The sequence below is a fragment of the Schistocerca serialis genome, chromosome 2, assembly GCF_023864345.2.
Source record: "Schistocerca serialis cubense isolate TAMUIC-IGC-003099 chromosome 2, iqSchSeri2.2, whole genome shotgun sequence".
Taxonomy (NCBI): domain Eukaryota; kingdom Metazoa; phylum Arthropoda; class Insecta; order Orthoptera; family Acrididae; genus Schistocerca; species Schistocerca serialis.
The window spans coordinates 975,802,896-975,829,130 of NC_064639.1; the positions used below are offsets into that span (position 1 = coordinate 975,802,896).

At 39.7% G+C, this 26,235-nt stretch overlaps 1 protein-coding gene across 1 annotated transcript in view; it reads left to right on the forward strand.

Moving 5' to 3' along the window:
* Positions 1-26,235, forward strand: part of LOC126458382 (GPI transamidase component PIG-T) — a 124,644-nt gene that overhangs the window by 64,849 nt on the left and 33,560 nt on the right. Inside the window, exons 5-6 of the mRNA XM_050095364.1 lie at positions 9,290-9,472; positions 21,726-21,930. Of these exons, the coding sequence (XP_049951321.1) occupies positions 9,290-9,472; positions 21,726-21,930 (388 nt within the window). The remainder of the gene's footprint in view (positions 1-9,289; positions 9,473-21,725; positions 21,931-26,235) is intronic.

Here is a 26,235-nt window from a genome sequence, read left to right on the forward strand (position 1 = left end):
ATGTCGTTATCAGGAGAAAGAAAACTGGCATTCTACGGATCGGAGCGTGGAATGTCAGATCCCTTAATCGGGCAGGTAGGTTAGAAAATTTAAAAAGGGAAATGGATAGGTTGAAGTTAGATATAGTGGGAATTAGTGAAGTTCGGTGGCAGGAGGAACAAGACTTCTGGTCAGGTGACTACAGGGTTATAAACACAAAATCAAATAGGGGTAATGCAGGAGTAGGTTTAATAATGAATAGGAAAATAGGAATGCGGGTAAGATATTACAAACAGCATAGTGAACGCATTATTGTGGCCAAGATAGATACGAAGCCCACACCTACTACAGTAGTTCAAGTTTATATGCCAACTAGCTCTGCAGATGACGAAGAAATTGAAGAAATGTATGATGAAATAAAAGAAATTATTCAGATTGTGAAGGGAGACGAAAATTTAATAGTGATGGGTGACTGGAATTCGAGTATAGGAAAAGGGAGAGAAGGAAACATAGTAGGTGAATATGGATTGGGGGACAGAAATGAAAGAGGAAGCCGCCTGGTAGAATTTTGCACAGAGCACAACATAATCATAACTAACACTTGGTTTAAGAATCATGAAAGAAGATTGTATACATGGAAGAACCCTGGAGATACTAAAAGGTATCAGATAGATTATATAATGGTAAGACAGAGATTTAGGGACCAGGTTTTAAATTGTAAGACATTTCCAGGGGCAGATGTGGACTCTGACCACAATCTATTGGTTATGACCTGTAGATTAAAACTGAAGAAACTGCAAAAAGGTGGGAATTTAAGGAGATGGGACCTGGATAAACTAAAAGAACCAGAAGTTGTACAGAGATTCAGGGAGAGCATAAGGGAGCAATTGACAGGAATGGGGGAAATAAATACAGTAGAAGAAGAATGGGTAGCTTTGAGGGATGAAGTAGTGAAGGCAGCAGAGGATCAAGTAGGTAAAAAGACGAGGGCTAGTAGAAATCCTTGGGTAACAGAAGAAATATTGAATTTAATTGATGAAAGGAGAAAATATAAAAATGCAGTAAGTGAAACAGGCAAAAAGGAATACAAACGTCTCAAAAATGAGATCGACAGGAAGTGCAAAATGGCTAAGCAGGGATGGCTAGAGGACAAATGTAAGGATGTAGAGGCCTATCTCACTAGGGGTAAGATAGATACTGCCTACAGGAAAATTAAAGAGACCTTTGGAGATAAGAGAACGACTTGTATGAATATTAAGAGCTCAGATGGAAACCCAGTTCTAAGCAAAGAAGGGAAAGCAGAAAGGTGGAAGGAGTATATAGAGGGTCTATACAAGGGCGATGTACTTGAGGACAATATTATGGAAATGGAAGAGGATGTAGATGAAGATGAAATGGGAGATACGATACTGCGTGAAGAGTTTGACAGAGCACTGAAGGACCTGAGTCGAAACAAGGCCCCCGGAGTAGACAATATTCCATTGGAACTACTGACGGCCTTGGGAGAGCCAGTCCTGACAAAACTCTACCATCTGGTGAGCAAGGTGTATGAAACAGGTGAAATACCCTCAGACTTCAAGAAGAATATAATAATTCCAATCCCGAAGAAAGCAGGTGTTGACAGATGTGAAAATTACCGAACTATCAGCTTAATAAGTCACAGCTGCAAAATACTAACACGAATTCTTTACAGACGAATGGAAAAACTAGTAGAAGCCAACCTCGGGGAAGATCAGTTTGGATTCCATAGAAACACTGGAACACGTGAGGCAATACTGACCTTACGACTTATCTTAGAAGAAAGATTAAGGAAAGGCAAACCTACGTTTCTAGCATTTGTAGACTTAGAGAAAGCTTTTGACAATGTTGACTGGAATACTCTCTTTCAAATTCTAAAGGTGGCAGGGGTAAAATACAGGGAGCGAAAGGCTATTTACAATTTGTACAGAAACCAAATGGCAGTTATAAGAGTCGAGGGACATGAAAGGGAAGCAGTGGTTGGGAAGGGAGTAAGACAGGGTTGTAGCCTGTCCCCGATGTTGTTCAATCTGTATATTGAGCAAGCAGTAAAGGAAACAAAAGAAAAATTCGGAGTAGGTATTAAAATTCATGGAGAAGAAATAAAAACTTTGAGGTTCGCCGATGACATTGTAATTCTGTCAGAGACAGCAAAGGACTTGGAAGAGCAGTTGAATGGAATGGACAGTGTCTTGAAAGGAGGATATAAGATGAACATCAACAAAAGCAAAACAAGGATAATGGAATGTAGTCTAATTAAGTCGGGTGATGCTGAGGGAATTAGATTAGGAAATGAGGCACTTAAAGTAGTAAAGGAGTTTTGCTATTTGGGGAGCAAAATAACTGATGATGGTAGAAGTAGAGAGGATATAAAATGTAGGCTGGCAATGGCAAGGAAAGCGTTTCTGAAGAAGAGAAATTTGTTAACATCCAGTATTGATTTAAGTGTCAGGAAGTCATTTCTGAAAGTATTCGTATGGAGTGTAGCCATGTATGGAAGTGAAACATGGACGATAAATAGTTTGGACAAGAAGAGAATAGAAGCTTTCGAAATGTGGTGCTACAGAAGAATGCTGAAGATTAGATGGGTAGATCACATAACTAATGAGGAAGTATTGAATAGGATTGGGGAGAAGAGAAGTTTGTGGCACAACTTGACCAGAAGAAGGGATCGGTTGGTAGGACATGTTCTGAGGCATCAAGGGATCACCAATTTAGTATTGGAGGGCAGCGTGGAGGGTAAAACTCGTAGGGGTAGACCAAGAGATGAATACACTAAGCAGATACAGAAGGATGTAGGTTGCAGTAGGTACTGGGAGATGAAACAGCTTGCACAGGATAGAGTAGCATGGAGAGCTGCATCAAACCAGTCTCAGGACTGAAGACCACAACAACAACAACAACAACAGAAAGTTTTTGAAATATATTACTTTTTTATATTCTGGAATATTCAGTGTCTTCATAAATAAATACCAGCATTCAGGAATATTCAATATTTGTTTAAATAGCTGCACTCTCCTTCCAAGGGGTTAATTCTGTTCCAGCTGTACCTCGATATTTATAATAAATGTGTTTTTTGTGTTACCCTGCTCTCAGATTTGGACTTAAGTGTGGTTACAACGTAGCACTGTTTGGTTGAGATGACAGATATTTCAAAATATCTAAAACACTGTTGCTCCAGTTAGGCAACAAAAAAGCCGTGGCTTACACATACGGGAAATGGAGTACAAGCTGCACATCATTCCCACTGTCTGTCTATTCAGGAGACCAATGGATTCCAAGCCTGCAGTAAGTGGTGGACATGATGTGTTTGACAAGTGGCTAGTTTTTACTTGCATGGCACAGCACAGCAGTATTTAGATAACAATGAAGAGAAGCTCAATAGTGGAGATAAATTTTAAGCTGAACTGAAGAAAACATTTGCTGACAATCAGCAGAAGAAAAATTGAAAAACAGCACCCAGTCTCGTGGTGAAATGACACAGCCATGCCTACAGAATGTTTTGGTCCTATGCTACATTGTAAATGAAAATATGATTGAAACTAACAAAACCTCACAACTGATGAAAGGAGCTGCAGAAGACACGTATGGTAAAGGATGTCACAACTACTGAGGAATTCATGAAGTGGTACCAGCACATTGAGGAAATGCAACAGAAACAAATTGGATGAAAGATGTATAACCAGCTTCCACATATGGTCTCTATGACAGTTTTGGAAGACCACCGCGACCTCACTTCTGTCAGAGACCAGGTAGTGAGAGAACAGATACAGCATTTTATAACAATCAGAACTGTCGGACTGGTAAGCAAGAGATATCAGCCTGAATGTCAACCCAATACATCAGAAGGTAATAGAGAATCCTGAAGAAGAGATGTATCAATCTTTAGCACCACTGTCCGCCACCAACCCAATGGGCCAAGAGGAATGGACTCAGCCAACTTTGACTTATGTCACAGCCATCCAATGACAACCTGGCAGATGCAGCCGACTCCTGTACCAAGCATCACACACCAATGTGCTTCCACTGTGGACACCCTAGACATGTAGTATGTTACTGCAGAGAAAGAAGGCAAGTTTTCAATGCCTACTACACTGCCAGACATCAACTGTCACAACTGTTCTATTCGCAGTAGTCACTTGCAGATGATTTTAGTTGCCCTGTGGGATGAAACCCATCACTGTACACTGGACAAGGACACTCCCCAACATGCCATAGCCATTCCCTGTTGTCATAAAGGTGCCAGTTGATCGCCTAGGTGTGGAATTCAGGAGAACTAAGTGAGGCAAACATCAATGGGTGTCAGGCTACCAACAGTGCAAATCCTCCGAGGACAACCATCACTATCATGTTAGGAAATCTTATGGATGTCATCAGCAGCGACCACCCTATCCAGGCACTAGTCAACTTGGGTGCTTCCTTTTCTGTAATGTCAAATGCTTATCACCATCAACTAAATAGGAAAGTGTTCCATGATACAAAAGTGATAGTGCTGAAAATCACGAATGGGAAATACATCCAACCAACGGGAACTTGTATTGCAAAAATAATTATCAATGGCGGAATACTGCCCTTCAAACGTGTCTTTTAACAGAATGTGGTCATTACGTTATTCTTGGATGGGGCTTCTTGCAGGCAGCACAAGAAGTCATCAACTGTGGTAGATCAAAGCTCCAGATTGAAATGGCTATTCCAATAAGCATGCATAGCAGAGATTGCTCTGGGCAATTGTTTGACATTGAAGATATTGGTATCCTGCTGTCATCAATGAGACAAATTCCAGATGTCAGTTGAGATGCCCAGATTGTAAAAAGCTTCTGAGGCTCACAAAATAAATCTACATGCCAACAATGATCATAAGCTTTATAGGTAGTCATTATTTGTCACAAGCAGCCACAAAAGGAAAACTTCAGTTTGCTGATTGTCTTGCGTAGCCAAAACTCATCCTTAAAAGTATGTGCCCTGGGACATCTGAGTGAGTCCAGGAAAGGCAGTTTAGCCTCATTGATGAAATTCTGTTCATCTACCACTACAGACAGTGTAGGGGGGAAGCTACGATGAAACTGCTAATGGAATCCGTCCTGGCCAAGGAACAACGTTAGTGAGTGATAGCCATTGTGAGCCAGTTTTTGATTACTTTCAAATACAGTGTGAAGTGAAGACAGACCAAAAGACCTATGCTGGATCACCTATCAACACTCGGGACAATCCACCAATTAGCCGGCGCTCATGTAGTGTGTCATCAGTTGAACAACAAATAATCTGGAAGGAAGTGGAGATGATGCAAGATGACATCATTGAACCTTCAGAGTGTCCTTGGTCCTCTCTTGTGGAGCGTGTGAAGGAGAAGGACAACAAACGGCATTTCTGCATCGACTACTGACAGCTGAATAAAACCATGAAGATAGATATCTATCCATTGCTGCACAATGATGACACCCTACACTGCTTGAAAGGAGCAAAGTATTTCTCAGCAATGCCCATGCAGAAAGGCTACTGGAAAATTGTGGTGCCAGCCAGAGTGGCCGAGCAGTTCTAGGCGCTTCAGACCGGAACCGCACGACCGCTATGGTCGCAAGTTCGAATCCTGCCTCAGGCACGGATGTGTGTGAAGTCCTTAGGTTAGTGAGGTTTAAGTAGTTCTAAGTTCTAGGGGATTGATGACCTCAGATGTTAAGTCCCATAGTGCTCAGAGCCATTTGAACCATTTTTGAAAATCGTGGTTGATGATGCTGACTGAGAAAAGAATGCCTTCATAACTCCTTGTAGCCCCTATGAGTTTAAAGTTATGCTGTTTGGACTGTTTAACACTCCACCTGCCGTCAAATACCTGTACTGACACTTTAAATGGTTGACGAGTGTTTGTTTCCTATATGCTGCATGACACAATAATCCAATGCTTTGGAAAGGCAGAGCAGAGTTACTTTCGACATCATGGTGCGGCGAGCCATCGAATATGCCTTCAGGTCACTGCTGAAAGTGATTGAAGGAACTCCAACAGCACATCACGTACATCCTGCATCCTCGGGTGTTACCTCTCGTGCGGTGTATTGTGGTGTCATTTTTCAGCAGGAAAATTTCCGTGCACAAGTGGCTTGAGATATTCCCAAGGCCACCAAGATCCTCGCATCTGTCTCTGATAGAACATGTGGTGGACTAGCTCAGATGTCAACTCTGTCCCAGTGCCAGTATCCAGGATAACAAGGACCATTTAAACAGTTGTGGACTAGCTTCCCATAGGAGAGGATATAATGGCTTTATGACACCCTTCCCAACCAAATCAGTTTATGTTGGCAGACCAATGTCAGCTTAGAAGTACCTCCTACTGCCAAGTTATTTGTAAATTTGATTCAATATTGTAATCACTGAAATAATGTCAACCTATGAAGCTTCATTTCGTTTCCTCTTCTCTTTCTGGGTGCTTAATTATTTCTTCTTATTTATTTACTTATTTATTTTTGGTCAGGTGTTGCATTTGGGTTGTTCACATTGCACTGTTGGATTATTTGTCAGCAATTTTAACCATCTCCATTTGTGATCTGACAGATATACAGTATTAAAAAGCCTTTTTCATACATATTTATTTCTACAGTGTAATTGGATAAGATAAAAAACCTACCCACCAAGCAATGGCAGAACAAACATATAAAGGTATTTAACTTTGAAAACTTTGGGAGTCAGTGGCTCCTTCTTCTGGCAGAAAGATTAAAGGAGAAGGAAGAGTGGTGAAGGATATGGGCTGTTGAGGTTTAGGAAATTAGAAGAGTTTGGAAAAGTTCCTATAACTCTGGATCAATAGAGACTTTCCAGACAGGATGGGAAGGAAAAACTCATCGTGTCTTATAAGTCTCCCCTGACCAGGGGTTTTGGGCAACTTTTCTGAACTATCCCCATTCAGTCTACAAAGGAGATTGCTTACAAATTACTCATGTGATCAATTCTAGAATACTGCTCAAGTGTGTGGGACCTGTACTGGATAGGACTAACAGGAGATGTTGAACGTATACAGAGAAGTGCAGCATGAATGGTCACAGGTTTGTCTGACCCATGGGAGGGTGTCACAGTGATGCTGCTGAAGAAACTGCTTTGGCAGCCTCTTAAAGATGAATAATTACAGCATGCACAGAGCCATTCAGTCAATCATTCTTCCTGTTCTCCATCCATGAAGGGAACAGGAGGAAAACCTAATAACTGGTACAATGGAACGTATCCTCTGCTGTGCACTTCACTGTAGCTTGTAGAGTATAGATGTGGATGTAGAATTCTTAAAACTCACCAGTCCTCCTCCTTCACCACTCTTCCTTCTTCGTCAACCCTTCTGCCAGAAAAAGGAACCACTGGCTACGAAAGCTTGCAAATTTAAATACCTGTTTGTGTATCCTTCTGCTGCCACTTTGGTGAGTAGATTTTTTTATCCATCCAGTTACATTATATTTTCAAAAATTTGTTATTTTCGTTGATACATTTCTTTGTATACTCCAGATATGATAACGATCTTGTTAAACTGTTATTTGTACGAAACATTTTGTGTGATCTGAGGAGATTTAGCATGTGCTAAGGGCTTTATTATTGTAATCCAAATGTCAATATTAATATCCGCAAAAATTATAATTTCCTTTTTTGTGTATTTTTGGATGTGGAAGATTATTCTATCTAGTAGCTCTGTAAAGGCATCAATATTGTGATCAGGGGTAAAGTATACAGACACTAAAATTAATTTGGAGCCTGGCAATAATATAGGAGCTCCATCAAATACACTTTCAATGCAGTAATTATTGATGTCATGATTAATTCTTTTTTTATTTTATTTTTATTTATTTATTTTATGCAGATTGAGATGTCTCCATAACTGTTCAAACTTCTACATTAGTCTGATGGAACATACAAATGTAGTTGTTTCTTATTTAACCATTGTTCATTAATACAAGAATGCTAAAATCATATATCTTATTTTTTAAAAATTTGATACTGACATGCAAGAATAAAATAGAATAATTACAAGATAGTGCGAGATCTGTTCTGTTTGATGCACTTCACTTCCGTTCTTAACACGTGCGCTAGAAAAGATTTGTGATATAATAGTTGATCCTAACCTAACATTATTTTATGTGTACTTACAGTATGCGAGGCTTGTTTGCTATTACACCTAGCACTTTCTCAGTTATTAGTCATTTCCCACTCTATTTAAATGTAAACCTTGGTAGTATGAAATCTACATCCAATGCTATTTACGTGTATCGTACTAATTTTTTTTAATGTTTATATATTATTTCAAGCTGTTGATTTCCTGCACTTATTTCTTGATCAACACAGGACCACCATGGCAGATCGTAGTGGTGTGGAGTGTTGAACAAAACTTTAGTTTGTGACAGTAGACCCAAACACATATCCGATTCCAAACAAGCTATGGGTGTTTTATCCTTATAAACATTATTCGAACCTCCAAACAGCACAGTGAAATTGCTGGCTCACCTATTTGACAGTTTTGTGACTTTAATAATTTCTACAAATGACAAACTGGGCTCAATGAGTGCTGCTGCATGTACAGTGGATGTTTCAGTTATGTGAAAATTGTCACCGAGGAGAATTATTTTCTTCTGTAATTCTGGTTTTTGGTTGGATGTAGACTGGGGAACAGAAGTAGAATCCGGTGTGGATTTTCATACCTACTAGTATCAAGCATTGCAAGTTTCCCATATTGTCCTATATGTATTTTTCCTCCCTTTTTATTGTGAAGTTAGCTCTGCAAAATAAGTGAGCCAATTTCATAATGACAAGCTAATTTGCATCATTTTCTGCTACAAAGATACACTTTACACATGGCGTCCACCTGTTTTTCTTTTTTTTTTTTTTAAAAAAAAAGAAAAAGTTTTGGCAATATACAGAGACATAATTCTGTATGGCAGTGTATGTAAACAGTCAATAGTAAAGAATTTCTATAACATTAGACTGTCCGTAGTACTTAACTGTGAATACAGAGCCTGTAATGCTATGAAATGTTTTAATTTGTTAATGTCACAGCAAACTATTAACTCATTTTCTGTAATATGTAAGATACTTAGTATTATTATTGCCCAGTAATCATATTTTTAAGTGTATTTTGTATTAAGTTTCTAATTTCATTGCATGCATCTCTTATGCTTCATCGTTCACTTGTGTTCTATTCTTTGTAAGTATTTCAAGATGTGACCATTTCCATACATTTAGATTTCTTACTTTCATATCACCAACTGTAATTGTGTTTACTTAAAAAAGATAAAACTATGACATGTTTCACAATTATATGCTGCAGGATGAAATTTGTAACAAGATTTCCCTGGAACTTCAGCAAACTGTTTCCCTTGTATACGACATTGCAATCCTTTCATTTGGTTCATCAAATTGGTCAATAAGGAAACTCTTTGGCTTAGGTCTCGGAGGGGCCTGTCCACTGGCTAACAGCAGCATGATATATGTCGATTTATCCAAAAATGAGGTCAGTAATCATGTTACAGATCTTATAGATATTAACACACAGTTTCTCATAATAATATGCAATATATGTGTGTGCCAGTGAATTGTGTGACTTCTGTTCTGAATGTTTTCAAATTTTAAGTATATTTTTGTGATGCATGTGAGGCAAACTGGAGCCTAGCCCAAGAGTAATCTGAGCACATGTATGTAACTGCCTAAACACTACATACTTGTTGGCCGGAGTACGAGGCAAGCAATCCTCAATTTCCAAACAATGGAAACTCCTGGTTGAAATATCAACAATATGAGGGGAAGACAGATTGCTACTCGCCGAAAAGATGACACATTGAATTGCAAACAGGTGTAACTAAAAAACCATTATGCAATTAGCTTTCAGCCAAAGCCTTCTCCAGAAAAAGAAACAAACATACACTCATTTACACATGCAAGCATATCACATGCACACATGACCACCATCACCTGCAGCTTGGACTGGAATGCAACTGGCACATAGGACGGGAGCGGAAATCTGGATGGTGTGGGGAAGGGGAAGAGATAGCAAGGTACGGCTCAGGAGAGAGAAGACCACTGTCTGGCGGAGCATGCAGGGACTAGACTGCCAACAGGTGCACTGTCAGGAGGCTTTAGGGGAGGGGGGAGTGGAAAAGGAGAGATGCAGGGAAGGGAAAATATAGGCAGGGGAATTAGCAGAGAGTGGCACACAAAGAGGATGAGGGGACGAGAATAGGGAGGAGGTGATAGGACAGAAGAGGTGGAAACTGCTGGATCGAAGGTGTGGGGACAGTAGGTTACCATAGGTTGAGACCAGGATAATTTCAGGAGTGGAGAATGTGTTGTAAGGATAACTCCCAACTGCGTAGTTCAGAAAAGCTGGTGGTGGAGGGGAGAATTTAGATGCCCCATGTTGTAAGGGAGACATTGAAATCTAGCATGTTACGTTCAGCAGCATGTTGTGCCAAAGGGTGGTCTACTTTGCTCTTGGCACCGGTTTGATGGTGACCATGCATCTTGGTGGATAGCCAGTTGGTATTCATACTGATAAAAAAAGTGTGCACAGATTGCATTAGAGGTGATATATGACATGGCTGGTTTCACAGGTGGCAGGACATGGCAATTATGTGTGCCTGGATCTCAATGTGTCATCTTTACAGTGAGTAGCAATTATCTTTTCCTTAAATTATTGATATTCCAAACTGAAATTTTCATTGTTTGAAATTGCCTAGTGACTTTTCTTGCCTCCCACAATTCTGATGTTTTCCTTTGTAACTATTCTCGATTGCAGTACTCTTCTTTGTGTTCATTCTTTTCTTATTTTCCATGTTTATTCATTACTTTCCAAGCAGCACATAACTTCCAAGCCACACTGTATGAATGATCTCATCTGCGCACGACACACGGCTAAGTGACTATGCGGAGTGTTGATGCAGCTTCTGACGACCCAAATTCTTCCCACCAGTAGTAATAATAATAATAATAATAATAATAATAGCTCTTGATCCCACTTCCTCCCTCATCCTCGTGTATTTTCACATTTTATTTTCCACCCGTGCCACACAAAATTATGATCCTAGACCTAACCAATCCCCTTTCCCTCTCTTCTTTTATCCCAACACACACTTACTCCCGTATCTCATCCATTCCTTTTGTCCTCACATTTGTGTACTTTTTAACATATTTGTGGATATTTTTATGTATCTGTTCTTGCTTTTGCTTGTCTTTATGTAATTTTTGTGTGTGTTTTCTGTTATCCAGTTCCCCCCACAACCCCCTAACAACTTCATTTGTCAATTTACACGTCATTCCTGTTTCCCTTATGCCATCCCTGTCCCAATAGACCCTTGCACCATCATTCTGCACCAGTTCAGAACAGGTACCCCTTTCCCTGGCATAAACCCAGTCCCACATCCTGTTTCTTAAATTCTGCATAAACCATGAAATCACCCCCTATGGCCCAACCATAAAAATTCCTTTCCACCCCTTCCTTTCACAATGGTCTTAACCTTTACAGATTCTGCCAGTCCCTAACCCTCACAAACCTAGTACTGCAAAAACACATCTCCTTGCCACAGGCTTGCTCCCTCTGCAAGATACTGATGCCCTGCAACCTCTGCTACCTACATCACCTCTCTGAAATTGAATCCCTTGCTCTCCAGCACATGCAGGAGCATTCCAGACTCCACCTCCACAAGTTATCCAACCTGCTAAAAACCTGCTGTCCACTCAGAGCACCACTGTCCAGTACCTGTCCTACCCACAGTTTTCCTCCTCGTCAACTCCTCATAGCACCCAGACCCTGCCTAGCTGATCTTTTCAACTTGTCATATCTTCCAAAACTCCCTACCAACACTCCACTAAATCTAGAGACAAAACAGTCCTTGAACACTGTTGTTAACATTTCCACCAAAACCCTAAGCCCCACAGAAGTTTCAGTCCTATCCAAGGGCCTCACCTTCAGCAATGCACCCAAATTTAACCAAGTGGACTTGTCAAAAATTTACTCCCTTTCCCCTGATCCCTACAGCGGAAACACTTCTATGCCACCAGTCCCTCCAACCAAAGCCAACCCAATGCTGACATTGAACCCTGCATCTCCCAGTTAATACCATCATCCAACCTTGATCCTCCCTGTGTCCCACCTAACAGTCCCTGGTCACCTTCCAGGAATTCCTTACCTCTGACTTCGCCTCACCATTCTTGTCCAGGTCCCTTCCTCAGAACACCAACCTTTCAGAAGAAAAAAGGACAGCCATAAACAACCTCAGGTCAAATCCTGACATAACCATCCTGCTTGCAGAAAAAGGTTCCACCAATGCCATTATGAGTCACAGTTAATTCTCGTGGTGGAACACCTCTTCCAATTACATGACTACTCCACCTATAAACTTTGTCAGAGTGATCCCATCCCAGAAATCCAACATAACTTGCAATCCCTGCTTAACGCCTTAGGCCCTTCCCAGGACCTCTCCCCTAAATCTATTTCCCTCCTCATTCCTCGAACACCCCACTTACCCACCTTCTACATGCTCCCCAAAATCCACAACCCCAACAATTCTGGATGTCCCACTCTAGCTGGTTATTGTTCCCCCACTGAAAGAATTTCGGCCCTCACTGACCAACACCCTCAACCAACCAACCACAATCTAGCCTCCTACGTCAAAGATACCAACCAGTTCCTTCAAAGACTCTCCACCATCCCCACCTCCTTACCTCTGCAATCCCTACTCATTTCTGTTGATGCCACTTCCCTATACACCAACAACCCTCATGATAGTGGTCTTACTGCTATTGAACATTACCTTTCCCAATATCCTTCACTCCAAAACCACTGCATCATTCTTCATGCATCTTACTAACTTTATCATCACAACTACTTCTTCTTTGAAGGAAAGGTATACAGACATGGCCATGGGCAACTGTGTGGCACCCTCGATGCCAATCTGTTTATGGGCCATCTAGAGGAGACCTTCCTAGTTTCCGAAGAGACCAAACTCCTAGTATGGTTAGGTTCATTGATGATATCATCATGGCATGAACTCAGGGCCAAGACACCCTGTCCTCATTCCTTCACAACCTCAACACCTTCTCTCCTATCTGCTTCACCTCATCCTCTTCAACCACACCAAAATTATGTGCATTTTGACAGCTGTCATCCCCTGAACACAAAAAAAAACCTTCCCATACAACCTGGCATGCTAGGGACAGCATATCTGCAGTGACAAGATCTCCCTTGCCCCGTATGCTCAGAGATCTCACCAAAACCTTCACAGGCAGGCACTATCATCCAGATGAGTCCACAAACACATCCCCTATGTCATTTCACCACACACCCTTAATTCTCCCACCACCCCCAAGAACCAGCTACAAAGGTGTGCCCCCTACATCACCCAGTACCAGCTCAGACTGGAACAACTGAACCACATCCTGCTTGTGTCTGTATATATGTGTGTGTGTGTGTGTGTGTGTGTGTGTGTGTGTGTGTGTGTGTGTGTGTGTGTGTATACCTGTCCCTTTTTCCCCCTAAGGTAAGTCTTTCCGCTCCCGGGATTGGAATGACTCCTTAACCTCTCCCTTAAAACCCACATCCTTTCGTCTTCCCTCTCTTTCCCTCTTTCCTGACGAAGCGACTGTGGGTTGCGAAAGCTTGAATTTTGTGTGTGTGTTTGTGTTTGTTAGTGTCTCTATCAACATACCAACGCTTTCGTTTGGTAAGTTACATCATCTTTGTTTTTAGATATATTTTTCCCACGTGGAATGTTTCCCTCTATTATATTCAAAGCATTAATTTTGTTTGAGTCAAAAACACTTGCAGGTTTTGTTATCATTATTCAAGTACTATGTGTCTGTCTGCAGTCCCACTTTCCTTGATGGATTACCAAAGACATCCCAGTCCATCCATATGGCACTCCCAATCCCACTTCTTGTCACAGGGATCACAACCCTGTGCGAAGCCTGCCCAATTCATCCATTGAGCACTACTTATTCCAGTCCTATCACAGGCTTGTTGTACTCATTTAGAGGCTGCGCAACCTGTGAAAGCAGCCATGTCATTATCAGCTCTGCTGCAATCATTCCACAGCTTTTTATGTTGGTTTGACTACAAGCCAGCTGTCCATCAGGATGAATGGCCACCACCAAATTAGCCAACAGCAAAGTAGACCACCATGTGGCAGACGTGCAGCTGAACGTAACATGCTTGATTTCACTGGCTGCTTGACAACCTGGGCCATCTGGATCCTCCCCTCCATCACCAGCTTTCCTGAAGTTCGCAGAATGGAGTTATCCTTACAACACATTCTCCACCCCCAAAATTATCGCTGCCTCAACTCATGGTAACCTACTGTCCCCCCATCATCCATCCAACAGTTTCCAGCCGCTCTTTCGTATCACTTCCTCCCTATTCTCATCCCACACCCTCTAGGGTGCTACCTTCTGCCAATGCACCCTCGTCATATCAGTGCACACTCCGCTGCAGAGTGAAAATCTCATTTTGGAAACGTTTCCTAGGCTGTGTCTAAGCCATGTCTCCACAATATCCTTTCTTTCAGGAGTGCTAGTTCTGCAAGGTTCACAGGAGAGCTTCTGTAAAGTTTGGAAGGTAGGAGACAAGGTACTGGCAGAAGTAAAGCTGAGAGGACAGGGCATGAGTCGTGCTTGGGTAGCTCACTTGGTAGAGCACTTGCCCGCGAAAGGCAGAGGTCCCGAGTTTGAGTCTCGGTCCAGCACACAGTTTTATTCTGCCAGGAAGTTTCATGTCAGCGCACACTCCCCTGCAGAGTGAAAATCTCATTCTGGAATGCACTCTCTCGCTTTTCCCCTTGCCTGCTGCTTTTTTGCTCCCCATTTGCCCACCTACCCCTCTCTGTCCTACAGCCTCCAAATGTGGCACTGTCCCCCCCACCCCACCCCACCCCACCCCACCCCACCCCACCCCACCCCACCCCAACCCCACCCTTACCCTGCTACCCCTTCTCCTTTCCTGCCCTCCTCCCCCCCCCCCCCCCCCCCAATCAGATTGCTGCTTTCATTCTACGTGACACAACTTTCATTTCATTGTACCTGTCTACAGCTCAATGTGTTATCTTTACAGTAAGTAGCAATGTATCTAGTCCTTAATTTCCTTAATTTTGCTTGTTAACTCAGTTAAAACACGGCCCACATCCAAAATGTGGCTTACATCCTTTCTTGTAGGCCAACACACTGTCTGTTGAGCCTCTGAACATGCAGCTCTTTTTTAATATTAATGAACTTAAATTTTTTTGTATCTTCTGAATTTTCTGTGTAGGATAAACATTGCTTATATCATTCTAAATCCATTGCAACTAATTTTTGTGGTTACTGTATAATGTACTCTTCAATTATGATTTTTGAGTATGATGATTTTTTTTGTTACATTATAAAACTGATGAATTTTAATGTCTTTTTTGAAGATCTGTGCTTTCCTTTTTAATGAAAATTTCTTTTCTGCTTATACGTTGATCACAGAAGGTGAAACATGGTGTGAAACATTGTTGTGATCTTCAGTGTGAAGAATGGTTTGATGCCGTTCTCCATGCTAGTCTATCCTGTGCAATCTTCTACATCACCAAATAATTTATGCATCCTACATCCATTTGAACCTTCATACTGTCTTCATACAATCATTTCCCTCTACAGCTTTCACCTAACACACTGTGTGTGTTCTATAAGCGATCTCTTCTTTTAGTCAAACTGTCCATAAATTTCTTTTCTTCCGAATTCGATTCAGTACCTCCTCATTAATTATGTGATCTACTTGTCTAATCTTCAGCATTCTTCCATAGCATCAAATTTCATAGGTTTGTATTCATCTCTTCTGTGAACTGCTTATGTTCACATGCACTTCTGTACAAGGTTACACTCCAGATGAATACCTTCAAAAAAGACTTCCAAATGCTTAAATTTATATTCAGTGTCAGCAGATCGTCTTTTTCAGAAAAGCTTTCCTTGCTACAGCCAGTCTGTGTTTTACAGCTTATGTACTTGGGGGGAGGGGGGGAACTTTGAACACACCTCGCTTAAATGTTTAAATGGCAGTGCAATCCCACTGCATAAAACTTGTTTTTATATTTCACATTTCTCAACAGCATAAATCACAGACAAAACAAATTTTCAGTATTATTTAATTATTTTTGGCACACTGAAAGCACAATTTTTGTCTGGTACAGGCTGTCGGCATATGGACAGACACTGATAATTTCACAGATGTTTGAACTCAAGTTGCCACATTATCATGACTTATTTAATTTCATAGTTGAAAAAAGATCTTTCACATAGGAGTGCTAGTTCTGCAAGGTTCGCAGGAGAGCTTCTGTAAAGTTTGGTTGGTAGGAGACGAGGTACTGGCAGAAGTAAAGCTGTGAGGACCGGGCGTGAGTCGTGCTTCGGTAGCTCAGATGGTAGAGCACTTGCCCGCGAAAGGCAAAGGTCCCGAGTTCAAGTCTCGGTCGGGCACACAGTTTTAATCTGCCAGGAAGTTTCATATCAGTGCACACTCCGCTGCAGAGTGAAAAAAAAAAATCTCATTCTGGAAACATCCCCCAGGCTGTGGCTAAGCCATGTCTCCGCAGTATCCTTTCTTTCAGGAGTGCTAGTTCTGCAAGGTTCGCAGGAGAGCTTCTGTAAAGTTTGGAAAGTAGGAGACGAGGTACTGGCAGAAGTAAAGCCGTGAGGACCGGGCGTGAGTCGTGCTTTGGTAGCTCAGATGGTAGAGCACTTGCCCGCGAAAGGCAAAGGTCCCAAGTTCGAGTCTCGGTCGGGCACACAGTTTTAATCTGCCAGGAAGTTTCGTCTTTCACATAAATGTATCAATAAAAATTTTGGAGCTATTTTGCAACCTCATTACGGAGATGTGAAAATTCTGAGGAAAGCGACATAGACATCCTGAACAGTTTTAACATAAAAGGATTTGTCGTTAAAATAGGAATTCCCTAGCAGGTCACTTACGTCTGCATATGCACAGGAGCCCTTTCAATGGAAATGACAAATGGTCTCGAAAACAGCTCAAAAACAGATGTAAGATTGACAGTGTTCTCAAAACACTTAGGAAACTCTCTTTGTAATTCTTTCAAGGCCATAATGAATTCTTCAAACGTCGCATTTTCTTTAACGTCAGTGAGCTTAGGGAATTGGACTGTGTTTGTCAAAGTGTGTCCCACCTATAACCCAATTTTCTTTTTAAATGCATCCCCATCAAATCAGAAAGAAATCATTCCTCACCTTGCAATGTGTTACTATGGGTAGTGTGCAGTCAAGATGTAATCTTCCCCCTCCTTCCGAATTCCATCTTTTGTCCAGACTTTTATGACGATTTCACAATTTAGGTCTTCATGGTTTTATTGCACTAAATAATTTTGAAGATAGTTGTTGCAGAATTTTTATTTTTAAGTAAATATATTTTCTCACATTTTAGTATATCATACAGTATTTTGATGTTTCACATTAACAAAGCCAATTACAGAAGCTGCAGAAAATCATTGAGAAAATAGACAAATGGTGCAGTGAACACAAACTACACATAAACATAACAAAGACAGAAATGGTAATTTTCGGAAAAGGAGGCAAAACACCCAAGAATGCGGAAATCAGCACCAGAGGACAAAAAATAAAAATCTCATCAGACTTTAAATACCTAGGGGTGACATTGCAACCAACAACCAAATGCTTCACAAAACATACAACAGAACATGCAACCCAAGCAATAATAGCAATACAGGACATCAAAAACATCCACCTACTCAGTCTAGAACAGCCATGAAATTATTCAACGCAAAAATCTTGCCAATCCTGGCCTATGGGATGGAGGTTATATGGGACCACCTGACAGAAAACAATCTAGAAACACTAGAAAAGGTAAACTCGACTTATCTAAAAAGAGCACTAGGTCTCTCAAAGACAACAATATGTAGACTAGTGTACCTGCTAGTGAGAGAGACATTCCTAATTGAAGACATCAAACTTTGATATAGGATGCCACACACACCAGGGCTTCCAGAAAGCAACTGAAGATCATTGAAGACAAATGAGAAAAAATATGGCCGGAGTTCTATGGCACCGAAGCAATGACGAACGCTCATGGACAGCACCAAACTTCGAGCTGCGACATGTCGTAATTAGACTTTCTATTCATGGCTTTCATCATCTAATTTGCAAAAACAAAACTTATCATGACCCAACCACAACATGTGTATGTAAACTGTAACGAAGCCTGTGAACGAAATCACATAGAACTGTGCGGTAAAAGAGTGAAATTGATAAATGAATATGCAAAAATGTAAAATGTAAACGTAAATGTAAAATGTTAAGCAAAGTAACTGTATATGGCTATTTGGCTGCAATTATTAAATAAATTAACAAAGCCGAAATTACAATGTTGTTACAAAATACAAAAATAAGTCCGCATTCATTGTGCTCAAGCCTGTAACTCCCTCACCCTCTGTGGAAATAAAAATATTCCAAAGGGCTTACAATTTTTCTTAACAAAAGAATGTGTACTAGTATCTGTTACATTATTAATTTCCATTATTATTCCATAAATGAATCTAGAAATAAACATAGTAAACAATCCAGGATTGCATAATTAATAATAAAAATTTTAAGTGTACCAATAATTCATAATTTCAAATGTTTCTTAAAAAAAAATTTAATAATACTGGTAATGCTAGAGGACGATGTCCCGTTACAAAGTCCACTTAAAATGCATGGTCTGCAATCCATTCTGGGTGTTCTAATTTTCGTTCCTGCACTCCATTTTCATTCATAAATTAACAGTAGAGAGATTTAAATTGAAAAATCATTCCAGGCTCATCCCTTGAATTAGCCAATGTACTTTGCAGTAATGGTAAAGTCTCTGTACCCTTTGTTCAGTTCCATCAAACTCGATTGCAACTGACAGTGGAGTTATGTGTGGGACATCAGAAATATTACTATTTATATCACCTGTGTCTTCATGTGCTGCATGCCTGCAAATTTAGCACAGAGTATGTGACGTTTGCCTGCTTTATTTCTTCATTGATAGTCCTTGGTGTTGATGTACTGTGTTCTTATACTGGCTGAAAAATAGGGGTGGAAGTTCAACACTGACTCCTGTAAATGATGTAGCTGACAGTTGCACAGTTGCATTTCTCAGTTCTTTATTGTCACAGTTCACCCCCTCCCCCCATATTACACCGTTATCTGGCCAATTCACAGTTCACTAATGGGAAATAATAAGCCTCATTAATAGCTTGCAGGCAAACATCAACATAATGCTACAATAGTTTGCTATTGAACATCTGTGAGCAGTAAATATCTAACCACACAGTTCTTGCAGAATAATAAGGTATGTGTGACACTGTTTCTCAAATAAATTGTATAGACACTGTCATTGTTTTAACACACGGCCTATTAGTGTTACACTAATTCTACTGTTAAGCTAATGCATTACTCTTAACTGATACAGACTTCCTATCTGAAAATCGGCTATGGACTGACTGTCTTGGGGCCAGAAATCAGGCCTTTATATATCCTCACAATAATGGGTACTGAAACTGTACATTTACGTTACAGAAATTACAGTTAAAACATAACTCATTCAATTAGCTGAATCCATAGAATAATTCCTTCTTTTTAACAGATTCTTCTACCACAAAGGTTAGGCTGAATTATTTGTTTAAATAATGAAATTAACAGATATAGTTATACAAACAATACTTTTGTCAAACATGGTAATTATTTTGGCATTAATTAAGGGCTGGCTTTGCTAATATGTTTTCGAATAGAGCCAAATAAATACTTTAAGAATCCTAGTAGCTCTTCTTCCAAATGTTTATAATTAGTACAGTCAACAACAGAATCTAAGCCATGAAAGAATTACTGATTTTACCCTATAACAAAGGTATTAACTAGGAATGGTCAAAATAAATTAAGAAATTGATTACAAATACAAAACTAAGCCCAAAATTAGATCTGATGCTATATTTCTTGAGACTCATACATGGTAATGGTAATTAGTCGAAAATGAAAAAAATGAATTTAAGAAGCAGGCAGCAAAACAAGGGAGGAAGTAGAGAGATCCCAGCTTGCTTCATCACAAGTGCTTCTTAAAATACCCAACAATGAATCCCATCTGTTGATCATTGTAATTCTTTGCTCTTTCATTGTAGACTAAATCTTTAAATTCTTTCTGAGTGGCATTGTAATACTGCTTCTGAATAAATTTGCAGCATCTGTTGCTTATGAAACTGTGTAATAATATATTGAGAATTTTCATCCCTCTCTTCTGTCATTCATTCATTTTTAAAGGCTTGTGACAATAAATCTCTAGACTGCCTCTTTTTGTGCTGACAACCACTGGACCTGCGAATGTCTCTCATACCATGAACAAATAGCGAAGGGTAAACAGTGCTGACACCACGATCCTGTTGAGTGAAGAGACCTGTACCGACCGAAAAATGCCACACTGCTGTACTAAATGAAATGTTGGGCTGTACCAAGTACTTTTGGGAAGAAACGAGCAAAGTGATACAGGCAGAGACTTGACCTGCACACTCAGCCCGTGTGAAGTTTGGGCATGCTATGGCTGGCACTGCTTTAGAGTTTGTGATAACTGCATATGAAAAAGACGTAGTTTTAAGCACCTCCTTAAAAGTCTCCCTACAGACTGCATTGGAATTGCTAATTCACATGACAAGCTATCTGAAGTTATTTCTTGGGTCTACAAGTGTAACACTCTCTCTCTCTCTCATCAATATATTCTTCAGTCACTCTTGCTCTTCTGTACTCTTCCCTTTGCAAAGACAGCCAGTGTCTTAAAAGTGATGATATCATCTATGGATGTCATTATCACTTGGAAGATTACAATGGAACTTATACAGAACACACATTACACTGTAACAACAGATTAAGTCCTTACAAACTGTAAAACACCAAAAGCTTTCTGTTCACTAGTTGCCATTTTTGCCAGTGGCGCTTACTAACTGAAGACACAGGAATAAGTGCATGTGCACTTTCATTTGATGTATTATTTATAATCATAAGTTGAATGTAATTAATCCTACAAAGCCTTAAAACCCTGATGATTGTTTTGAAACACTGGGTACAATATAGACAATATTATCTACAAAAATAATCAAAAGACTGTGTTCTGTGCATTGCATGAAATGGAACACATATATAATTGAAACAATGGAAAACACAGAATGGAATAACAACAATATGGGAAGGATAGATTGTTACTCACCACATTCAGGAGGCATTGAGTTGGACCTTAGTGCCTGGAGATGACACTAGCGCTCTCTCTCTCTCTCTCTCTCTCTCTCTCTCTCTCTCTCTCTCTCTCTCTATCTGTCTCTCTCTCTCTCTCTCTCTCTCTCTCTCTCTCTCTCTCTCTCTCTATCTGTCTCTCTCTCTCTCTCTCTCTCTCTCTCTCTCTCTCTGTGTGTGTGTGTGTGAGAGAAAAGGTGCCCAGAACCCTAGGTCAGGGGAGACTTTGTGGATGGGATGAGGACAGACTCCATGGAGAAAACTGAATTCCAACCATATGTTCTAATTGTTTTCTTTAATCTTCAGTATTCAAAGCATAGGCATGTTATTTGCAGTACCCTATATACTCTTGGCTTGCACCACCTCACAATATGATTTGCTTAATCACCTATGTGTTACTAAACCCCGAATCATAAGATGAGGGCCGTAATTATATTACTTGATTGTGTACGAACATTAACTATTCAGTATGAATAATTTTTAACACTTCAATTCAGACAGGAGTCACATTCCAACTGATTCCTCCTCCTGAAACACGACTGTCCAGTTGGCGAGGAGGCTATGAAACAAAGTATGCTGTCTATGATGTCAGGAAGATAACTTTGCCTGGGAGTATGATAAGCATCGCGGCAGAAACATCATCTCCAAAAATATTCACTGTAAATATTCCACCGGTTCTTCATGCAAACCGATATATTGTTGGTAAGTTGAATTGTAAATTTATCAAATATATGGCATTGTGTTAAAGGTGTTAATGTGGGTATATTTAGGCTAAAATTGTACTATTGATTGTAACAACACAGGCTAATCTACTAGACTGGCCCAGGTAACAGGTACCAAAACTCATCTCCACCATTAAAGGAGTGTTATGTGACTGATAGGTGCTTTTGGCAGTGTTATAGTACCAGCCTTTAAAAAGATGTAGAACTTGGTCAAGTCAGCCATATACTAAGTTTGCCAAATCTAATATTTCAATTATTGGCTTCATAACATTTATTGACTGATGAAAACAACTGCTAATAACATTATGTTACATGAATAATATTCCATGGATACCACGTAGGGAAATCACTGAAATACAGAAGCCTTCAAAGAACATTATTTTGCTATAGTGCAATAAAGTGCAAGGTCTTAAATCTTTGTAATAACGTATTATTAAAATGCCATTATGAACTACATAATTGGCCAAAACAGTACTGCTCAGAAACCCTTTGAAAAATTTCTTCACTGAAATACAAATAGTTAACCAATAAATCTCAGTTTCATTCTTAAACTATACTGTATTATCCCAAGAGATTGAATATGGTCTGAGACAGTTTAGCATTATGGCATAGCTATGAAATAGTAGTACAGTAAAGCTTTGATAATTTTCTCATGATTCTTGTCCCAGCACTATTAAAAATGTTAGTCCTTCAAAGCTTGTTTGATCTCTGTAAAAATGTCATTGTTGAGCTGAATGTTCACAAAGTAAGTGTCTACAGTATCTCCAGGAGGGAAAAAAATTGTGCTCTGGAATTGTGGAAAATTCAAGATGGAAGATAATCAATATAAGGTGATAGATCGATACTCGCCAAATAGAGGAAGCATTGAGCAGTGGACAGCTTTGTGCAGAAGAGCAGCAATATCATCTGTCAGAGCTAAAACAAACTCAGATTTCTCAACACTGATTCTTTGAGCAATCGGGCAGCAGTAGGTCTCCTCTATTTGGCGAGCAGAGGTCTGTCCCCTTATACTTATAATGACATTACTCTTTGTCACAAATAACTGCTTGTTACATTTGTTCTCTGTGATTTGCTGCCTTCCCTCATACCATTTTAGCTGTATTTGTCTTCAGGGCTATTAACTGCACCCAAAGCTTGTGATAAAATAGCTTTTACTTTAGCAGAAAGCACCATCATTTTCCATTATATTGCATTAAATATTTTGCAAGTAGCTGATCCCAGTGCATTGTGTTGTGTCCATAAAGTAACACATTGCCCCTCCCCTTACATGCCTTAAAAATAGTGGGCGAGGGGGATGTGGGACCTGTACTAGTGAAATGCATGATGTAAAAAGTTAACATCACTGGAAATCATTAGCCAAGTAAAAGCACTAGGTTTCCACTTGTATCATTAGAGACTTAATTGTTGTAGCATTACCAATGAAAGTAAAAGCAGAATAAAAGAATTTCAGTAACAACCCATGAAGTAACAAACATGGAAATTCTTTTGTTATTAAAATAGAGGTATGTTTTATCCAACTAACATTCAAAACTAGTGTAAGAACTAACTGACCTTATCAGCCTTTCATATTCAATTTTGCCATCAAAATACTGTGACACATTTCTACTATTATTATTTTTTTTCTTTTGTTATTAAATTTAAAGCAATAATTACAGTTGCATGGCAGGCACTCCACTCATCGCTTTAACATTTGTTTGATGTTTGAGTTTACCTAAATTATGAGCCCTTGTGGTTATTGCAATTGATATTATTCTTAGATGAGAACTTTGGAAGACTGTAATGTCTTGAAGTGAAGCCAAAAATCATTACTTTTAAGAAGCCTGGGCACATTCAGTTTGGTAACACATTTTCAGAAAGTGAATGTAACAAACATCCAATTTTTCAGTGATTTCAATGACTTCAACGTGATTGACCACTTAGTTGCAGAGTGATTATTCAGAAGGTACCCATAACCAGGGACAACTGAAATCTCTGCAGAATGTCACCTAATAGCCCTCTCTCTCCATCCTAGCATACCACATGTCACCCTTCCTTATTATGCCTGCTTCCCATTGTCATCATTTCTGTTCTTATTTTCTCTTTTTGCTTCCTCACTTTTATTATTCTCTTTAGTTTTGCTTTTGTGGACAGTCTATTTGATTTTCCATTGCATAGCTTCCACTGCTTTCTGCATCCCTCTCGAATATATTTGTTTCTGTTATTTCTCTAACATATCTGTTTCTTGTAGTGCATCTGAGAAAATATGGTAAAAAAACTTTCGTCTGAAAACTCTTAATGTCTTCCATTGCAGTTCATCATCATTCATTTTGTCGTCAGTCCCAAGAACTTTCAGGGATGTGGAACAAATCAAGTAATACATTAACGCATGAAAAGCCAATAATTGAAATGTACGTTGTATGCTGTATTAACAGTTAACTATCACTACACTACTTAATACAATTCATATTTATGGCACATAAATTTAATCAAGCACATTAGAAAACTGCTACTTTGAAAGAAGCTGCTGTCTTCTTATTTATACAAGATGGCTGTTGTTGATAGTTCTGTTGTAGTAGTAGTAGCAGCAGTAGTAGTTCTGTTCATTGGAAGATCACTTTTACAATGGCATTAGACATGTCATAGTACTACACTCTCAGAACAATGAAATTAACATAATTCATGTATACAGGCATTCACATACTTACAGCAGAGGATATAAAATGTAGGCTGGTAGTGGTAAGAAAAGCATTTCTGAAGAAGAGAAATTTGTTAACGTTGAATTTAGACTTAAGTGTTAGGAAGTTCTGGAGGTATTTGTCTGGATTGTAGCCATGTATGGAAGTGAAACATGGACAGTAAACAGTTTAGATGAAAGGAGAATAGGAGCTTTGGAATTGTGATTCTACAGAAGATTGCTGAAGATTAGATGGGTTGATCACATAACTAATGAGAAAGTACTGCATAAAATGGGAGTGATAGGAAATTTATGGTACGACTTGACCAAGAGAAGGGATTGGTTGATAGGACATATCCTGAGACATCAAGGGATCACCGATTTAGTAGTGGAGGGAAGTGCATGAGGCAAAAATCATAGACGGAGACCAAGAGATGAATATAGTAAGCAGATTCAGAAAGATGTAGGTTGTAGTAGTTACTCAGAGGCAAAGAGACTCACACAGGATGGAGTAGCATGGACAGCTGCATCAAACCAGTCTTCGGACTGAAGACCTCCACAACAACAACAACAACAACACAGTTACAGGTCTAGTTTGCCAAGGATGGGACAGATAATCGGCTGTGGCATTATCATAGGAACCATCCCAGCATTTGCTGAAGTATTTCAGGGAAACCATGGAAAACTTAAATCAGGATGGCTGAATGATGACTGGAGTATGCACACTTCTGAATACAAGACTAGTCTGTTTAAAACAGTGCTATCTCATTCAGTTGATGTCTAATGTACAATACTGTTTGGCCAAAAAGTTGTTTATCACTGTAAAAGGCTATTGCTACATTGCTCTTTCATTTCTAACTAAGTCACTGCAAACACTTCATACAATATATACACATTGTTTCATAATCACCTGACGGTAGGATTATAGCGACGATGTTAGGTTTCTGTTTTGTGTGCTGCGTGTTCCCATTTACTAGCTCTAAAAACTGGGTCAGAACCCCTCTAAAATGAGTTGTTGTTGTTGTGGTCTTCAGTCCTGAGACTGGTTTGATGCAGCTCTCCATGCTACTCTATCCTGTGCAAGCTTTTTCATCTCCCAGTACCTACTGCAACCTACATCCTTCTGAATCTGCTTAGTGTATTCATCTCTTGGTCTCCCTCTACGATTTTTACCCGCCACGCTGCCCTCCAATACTAAATTGGTGATCCCTTGATGCCTCAGAACATGTCCTACCAACCGATCCCTTCTTCTGGTCAAGTTGTGCCACAAACTTCTCTTCTCCCCAATCCTATTCAATACTTCCTCATTAGTTATGTGATCTACCCATCTAATCTTCAGCATTCTTCTGTAGCACCACATTTCGAAAGCTTCTATTCTCTTCTTGTCCAAACTATTTATCGTCCATGTTTCACTTCCATACATGGCTACACTCCATACGAATACTTTCAGAAATGACTTCCTGACATTTAAATCAATACTGGATGTTAACAAATTTTTCTTCTTCAGAAACGCTTTCCTTGCCATTGCCAGCCTACATTTTATATCCTCTCTACTTCGACCATCATCAGTTATTTTGCTCCCCAAATAGCAAAACTCCTTTACTACGTTAAGTGCCTCATTTCCTAATCTAA